Source organism: Chenopodium album, chromosome 20 (genome assembly GCF_948465745.1).
Source record: "Chenopodium album chromosome 20, dcCheAlbu1.1, whole genome shotgun sequence".
NCBI lineage: Eukaryota > Viridiplantae > Streptophyta > Magnoliopsida > Caryophyllales > Amaranthaceae > Chenopodium > Chenopodium album.
The window spans coordinates 18,412,909-18,420,284 of NC_137853.1; the positions used below are offsets into that span (position 1 = coordinate 18,412,909).

The 7,376-nt window shown below is 37.4% G+C and overlaps 1 protein-coding gene and 1 non-coding gene across 2 annotated transcripts; both read right to left on the minus strand.

Moving 5' to 3' along the window:
- Positions 1–1,065: 1,065 nt before the first annotated feature.
- Positions 1,066–1,823, minus strand: LOC145599292 (protein MIZU-KUSSEI 1-like). The gene has a single exon (XM_081655690.1). It carries the CDS (start codon positions 1,821–1,823, stop codon positions 1,122–1,124), a length of 702 nt encoding a protein of 233 aa, XP_081511816.1. The 3' UTR covers positions 1,066–1,121.
- Positions 1,824–6,567: 4,744 nt separating this feature from the next.
- On the minus strand, positions 6,568–6,673 carry LOC145599864 (small nucleolar RNA R71). Its single transcript, XR_014104119.1, has one exon. It is a non-coding gene; the product is annotated as a small nucleolar RNA R71 (small nucleolar RNA).
- Between the last annotated feature and the right edge of the window lie 703 nt (positions 6,674–7,376).

The following is a 7,376-nucleotide window of genomic DNA, read 5'->3' on the forward strand; positions in this document are numbered from 1 at the left end:
GCCCTTAACCATGGTCAAACATGAGTTAAAGGGATATGATGACGTCATAATCGGATTTAATGGGGGTTTGGTCGTAATCCTAATATCTTAAATTATTTTGCGGTAGTAATTCACAACTTTTTTTAATTTGCGGTAGTAATTTACAAAGTGGTATTAATTTGCGGTAAAAATTGGCAAATTTTCCTAAAACATTTGTAATTTAATCTCAAACTTGCCAAGACCTTGTGTGAGGTCAAGATTGACTCTCTTCATTATTTTCAACGTATTACGCATTACCAATCTCTTTATTATGTGCTCTACCAAGCTCTCTGAATATGTTCAACAGAGTAAAAAAACAATAGTCAAAATTTTGACATTTATAAAAAATGATGGTCAAATGAAATGCTTTTACACCCCAAAAAGGGAGGGACTCCTTATCTCCTTTACCATGTAAAAAGTTGACAATATTACTGAAAAAGCCATATATACCGTAAAAAGTCATTATAAGTACTCTAAAAGAAGTAAAAATAGGAATCTACACATTCTTTACAATTCGTTGAATACAAAAGCAATGATTTCCTCACTAAATCAACAATATGCTTTCATGCATCTTCTACATCGTATCAACTTTCAATTACTACAATGCATCATATATCTCTTTTTCTATAGCCAATCAATCTTTCCATACAAACATGCCAAAAAACAATCAATACTCCATCCAAAACACTCTCATTCCCTCCATGGCTCCATCAATTAAGACTACTCCGTACCTTTTACAAGAATTATAATAAGAAAAAAAAAACGTATAAAATACAATTAAAAGAATCAAAGAAAGCTTTTCCCAAAAAAAAAAAAAAAAAGAATCAAAGAAAGAACTCAAGACCCCATAAAGTAAGAAGTCTCAACGAATGTAAACGCATAGTTTTCAAGCACCTTTCTCTCTCGAAAACCTCTATTAGAAACAGAAAACCCAAGAATTATCTGATCCCTAATAAATCACTACTAGTACTACTGAACTAGTTAAAATCTTCATCTAAGTTTTAGAAGATACCCAAAACACCCCTGAGTGAGTTACTGTATTTACACAGAAGACCTAAGCAAGAAAACACTGAGTTCTTGACCCGGGCCATCATCCGGGCTCATCAAATGGAATGACTCAAAATCAGCACCTCCAACAACCATTCATAATTTGCCCTCATATACATCAATTCTTCTCTTCTTTCTTCTTCTCCTTGTTTTTGAGCAACAATTACTCCAGCACCCATTGTAATACTCTCCATCTTCTTCAACATTTCTCGGGTTTCTTGATTGGGCTTTCGTCGGGCCGCAAACCCGACCCGTCTTCCGTTACAGAACATAGTCCAAACTGGGATTAAATGAAGCGGGCAAGGACTCAATTCCAAGCTCTTGCACTCCAAAGAGATACGAAGGAGCCCACATTGTATTTCTTGAACTAGGTTTCGGGTGGAGAGAGAAAGTTCTAGAAGGAGGGATGGTTTTGGAGAGAGACGGTTGAGTTGGACACCAAACCAGACGTAGGACCCACCACGGCGGCCGAAGAAGGTGCAGATAACTATTGATTTGGAGGGGCGTGGTGGTGCGATTTGGGAAATGACGCTGTTGTTGTCGTTGTCGTCATCGCTATCGATTGAAACTGGGGAAGAGCAAGAGGAGGGAGAGTCATGAGTTTTGTATAAAGAGTCGAAGAGGATGTCGTCTCGTAGAGAGGTGCTGAGGAGTTTCTTGGGGGTTGTAGTGGTGGTGGTGGTGGCGGTGTTGTTTGGTGCGGTGGTCACGGTGAAGCAGCCGAGGAGCATGCGACGGAGGAATTCAATTTGTGACATTTTTTTGTTTTTTTTGGTTGGGTTATTCACTTATTCGTTGAGGAGAGAGAATTTGGTTGCACTAAACAATTTTGAGAAACTGGTTTGTGAAATCGAGGAATAGTAATTACGAGTGGACGGGATCGATGTATATAATACGCTCTCGTTCCATTTTGGTTTAAAAAAAAAATTCCATTTTAGATAACTTCCTCCGTAAAAATGCAGATATTCTTTCTTTCCGACACTCTCTACATTCAAACAAGATCATTCTAACTCTATCAAAATTGTTTGTGAAATTTTGTACTTATTATTATTCTCAATTCTCAACTATCAAATGGCGGTTTTAGCGAATCCGCTTATTCATCTGACTCTACATTATTTAGCAAAATCCTCTTTCTAATGCTACAGAAAGTCTGGTAGAACTCCAATTATTCGTTTGAGGTAAATTTAGTTTCCAATTTCGTTGCAATTTTTTGACCATTGTTAATATTTGTGCTTTTTATTTATTTTTTCTATTGTTCATATTTGTGCTTTTGTATTACAAATTATGAACTGCTTTCAGTCAATGAGCTTTATCGTATAAATTTTGATGTGTCATTTTTTTTTTAGTAGATTTCACATTTTTTTTACACGATAAGAAACGGGGTGTGCCCTCCTATCACACAAGGCATGGGGTGAGGTAGTAGACATTTTTAGACTTTTTGGCAATAGAATTTCAAAAGTTAAACTCAATTTTTGATAACTTTGTAATTATTGTAAGTAGTTTATAGGCCATGGTGATACCCCGGTCAATAGAGTTTCACTTATTTATATTTTACTTTAAGAAGATTACTTCAACTATTGCATGGTTTAGGATCGCTTTTTAATATATTAGTGTATATCAACTTTGATAATGAGGTACTCAAGTTAGTTATTAGGAATTTTCTACTTATTATTGTATTTCAAATTTGTTATTATGAGTATTTTTGGATAAAATCTTCAGAAATAGTTTAGACAAATGTGTTATGAGTTAATTGTTTGTTAATTTTTGTATTTAGTTGCTTTATTGTTAGGCACATAAGAATATACGTTTCCAGGATACAATTGACGAAATTTGGCAGTCATTGATCAATCTTGCGATGAATATGTTACTCACATTCTCACAATGTACTAGGAGTGTGTAGTAGTAGGCAACTATCAAAGCTGAGTGATTTTTGAGAAAAAAAAAGATACAGTAAAAGAAATGATAATATGCGGAAGTATGGAGTAAAATGAAATCATAGTCATTTCATGGTAGAAGTTGCAGGTTTGTGGATGATTCCTAGTCAAGAAATTGAGTAGAAGATTGGAAAATAAAGTTATTTTTGTTTTCACGGACAAACAACGTACGGCAGCTATAATGGAGCTGAGTAAGGCGAAAAAGGAAATTCAAACTTTGTGTCAAAGAATAGAGACTCTGGAGGCTGGGAATCATAAAAATACTGGAGGAGGTGATTTTGTCATAGATTTTAACTTTGAAGGAGAACTAGGAACTTGATGCAATTTTTGATTTTTTTTTTTTTACTTCCTTCCTGAAGGTCTTTTTGTTTTGTGTGATATTGTGTCTGTATTTATTCCTTATCAATAATGCAATACACATCATAAAATAAACTTTTGAACTATCGTTATTAATTACACTCAAAACTAAAGTTAAAATCTTGGATCAACTATGAATTTCTTAAACATGACATTGCTGTTGTGTCTGTGCTTCTTTAGTATAGACTGGAGTTTTTATTTTTCCACATGGGAAGGACTAGTGTTACTCTTCTTTCTATGCAGTATCACAGTTGCCCAAGCCTTGAAGATTAGGTTCATTTTGGCTTTTATTGGGTGTATGTGTGGTTTCAGTTTGCAAGTTTTTAGGCTATAACTTGTAGCTGCTGACTAATAAATTGAGAGCTGGGTTGAGCAAAAGAAAAGGATTGTGTTTCCCATTCCAATTATTCACAAATAAGAGTCAACTGGGAGCTCAATGGTTGAACAACATATTCCTGGGCCTCAACCATCAGTTTAAGCTTTTGGTTGAGTTGGTTCTTTAACATGGTATTAGAGCCAGCGTGACACAAAGGTTACGGGTTGGAATCTCATCCACCCCTCCTTCAAAGTGAATTAATTCGCACCAGGTATGGGTGGGTTTGTGTTGCATCCACATTTCAAGCCCAAAGGGTCTTTCATGTGAGGGGGAGTGATAGTGTAAAACATATTCCTGGGCCTCAACCATCAGTTTAAGCTTTTGGTTGAGTTGGTCCTCTAACATCCTACCTCCAAATCGTAAGTCTGGGGACTGGGAGTTTGTTTCTCACCATCCTTAAGCTCATGGTTGGGTGTTATTGTGAATTTTTTAAGCGAAAAATACCAATTTAGCACTTACCAGTGGAGCAAAAATGTGGGCTGGTATCTCCTTCCCCTTCAACCATACAACCCTCTGGAGCAGCTTCACTAAAAAAGATTAACTTTGAAGTCTGATTTGTGCAATAAATAGGTTAATATACCATTCATCTTCCACTTTACAAACACATTATTAGATTGTGATGAGTGACATTTATGGCACTCATTTGGTCCTTTTTTGGATGAATTCTATTTCTTTTTATCTCTCTTTTCTTTAGTTTTCCTTAGTTTTATTCTAGTTTTCTTCATTTTATGCTTTTGGTAGTTAATTTCTCTATTTTATGCATTTTCTAGTTTACTTGCTATTTTTCCCTTTTACTTGTTTTTTATCCTTTGATTGTAGGTTGTGATTGATTGTCCAAGGATTCCCGAACTTCCTCTCCATAGTTTTCCATTGATTTTCATGCCTAAAGCTTGTGCAAGAAGTCTCAAGTCAAAGGGAGGTCTAAGGAGCATGCTTCAAGGTCTTGTATATGCCTTCCTCATGGCTTATACCCTTCAAGAAATTCAAGGAAGTTCCTGCCTACTTTGTCCTCCATCACCATCATCTAGGATGTGTGCACCGCATGAGCTAGGACGAAGAAGAAGAGGAGGAGGCAGCAGCCTCGTGCGGGCGCACTCGAGGAGTGTGCGACCGCACATCTGTCGAGTGCGGCCGCACACCAGGTGCGTGCGGGCACACCAGGTGCGTGCGGGCGCACCTGTCTGGGTGTGCTCCCGTGCGCACCATTCTCTCTCCTCCGAGCGCCCGCACCGGCGTGGGTCTATTTTTGGACGACATTCCCAACTTCCTCTTTGTATTTGATAGTTATTTCTTTCCTTTAATAGGGAGAGAATTAGATCTTCATTAAGTAAGAATTAGATTAGATTAGATTAGATTCTAGAGAGAGGAAACACTAGTTCTTAGCATTTTTAGAGAGAGAAAGTGTGGGTTTGATGATTGATGATTGATGATTGAAGATTGCTACATTTGATTTGATTTCAATCAAGTTTGTAAGGATTCTTTACTCTTTAATGCAATTTAATGTTTGATTTCATTAGTATTGGTGATTGATTTGGTTAATTGATAGTTTGATTGATTTTGATTGAATTTGTTGGTTTCAATTTGATTTCAATTAATGAATTGGAATGATAATTAGTTTAGCTTTGATTTTGATGTTTTTCATGGATTGTGAGTAGTTTATTTGCTAGGGTAGTGGTGAAGCATGTATTGATGATGAATTGAGATTAATTTGGGGGAAATTGATTGAGTTGATAATGTGATTAAATTGGTTGATTGATTTTGTGCATGTGTGTGCTTGATTAGGCTTGATCACCCTTGTTATTCACACTAGATTGCATTGTGAGTTCACATTGATACGGACCATTGATTTGTGGCTTACATTTACTCGATTGAGATATCTTGTGATGTTTCCTAGCTAGTGTTTGATGTAGTTGACGCTAATTAGACCTCTAGGAGAATAGCTTGATGTACTCTCTTGGTTGAAATTTCGGTTTTCCCTCACATTGCTTGACTTGATTGGTTAATTCCCCAAGTTGATTGAACTTCATCGTTGATGCATGTGGATCCATTCCCCTAGTGCCTTAGCATTCAATTAGTACTAGCTTTTTGCATTGCCTAGTCTAGTTCTAGTTTTTACCATAAACCCCTACTAGATTTCGGAATAGCTTGACTTAGGCATCGTGCATTCGACCTCCATTCCTTTGGGTTCGACCTTGACTTACCACTACACTTTATAGGTGTTAGTTAAGTTACAAATTTTGTTTGATTGGGTGGGGTGGTAGCCCAACAACCTACCGTTCTTCTTCCCATCAAAATGGCGCCGTTGCCGGGGAGTGGTGCTTTGAGTGCATGTTGTTGTTGAGTCTATTCCACTCTATTTGCAAAATACAAAAAGATTTTACACTTTAGGCTACACTTGTAGCCGTGCTACTAATATTTTCTTTGAGTTTTGTGTGTATAGATCCCAAGCCATGGGAGGTAATTCAAGAATTGCCTTGAAGGAACTTGGAGTGCCCGGTGCATATAGGTATGAGAGCGGCATAGCTCCACCTACAACACCGGCAAACGATTTTGAAATTAGGCCGGCAATGATCACCTTAATTGAGAGGAGACAATATAGTGGGGCAAAGAATGAGAGCCCATTGAACCATCTTAAGGAGTTTGAAAAATATTGTAATACAATCAAGGTCAATGGAGTATCTTAAGAGATTATCTGCCTTAAATTGTTCCCTTTCTCTCTCATAGGAAGATCTTTGGAATGGCTAGATAAGGAACTGAAGCCCAATTCTTTGAGAACTTGGGATGATGTCACCAAAGCTTTCTTGTTCCGTTTCTATCCTCAAAAGAAGACGGCGGAGGCAAGAGCTTTGATTCAAGGGTTCAAGCAAAAGTCAAATGAAAGTCTCTATGAAGCATGGGAAAGATTTAAGGATTATCAAAGGGAGTGTCCACACCATGGGATTCCTACCTATCAAATCATACATATCTTCTATGGTGGGTTGAGTTCTCATGGGAGAGCAAGTTTGGATGCCGGAGCCGGAGGCCCAATCATGAACAAAACGGAAGAAGAAGTGGTTGATGCAATTGATGAAGTGGTTCGTCATTACATGAATTGGCAAGAAGCGGAGAGAGAACCAACAAGCAAGGGTTACTCAATCGAACAACTTAGTGCCATCAATGATTTGACTACTTTGATTGCGGATTTGGGGAAAGAAGTTATGTCTCTCAAAGAAAAGCTTGAGAAGCCCCCTTCCCAAGATCCAATTCTTCCCTCCCAAATTAAAGGGAGAGGTACATCTTCTCACTCTAACTCCAATCTTTCTTCTTGTTGCATGATTGTGGAATGTTGGCCATGTGAATTATGTGGAATGAATGATCACAATGCTTCTATGTGCCCAAATGTTTCTTGTAGTGAATGTGATGGAAATGAAATGGAACATGTGAACTATATCAATAATCATGCTTGTGAACCTAGAATTGATGTTCAAAGGAATGTTGAAAATAGGAATCATCATATGAATCATGATGATTATAACCAAAATGGAGGTTGTAGAAATCATGGATACCAAGGGATTCATGGTAACTATAACCATCATGGTTGTAATGGTCATGGTCATGGCCATAGACATGGGGATCATAATCAAGGTTATGATAACCATGGTCAA

Excerpts from the sequence above, each read along its gene's own strand:
- LOC145599292 (XM_081655690.1), bottom strand. The coding sequence starts at position 1,823 with ATGTCACAAATTGAATTCCTCCGTCGCATGCTCCTCGGCTGCTTCACC.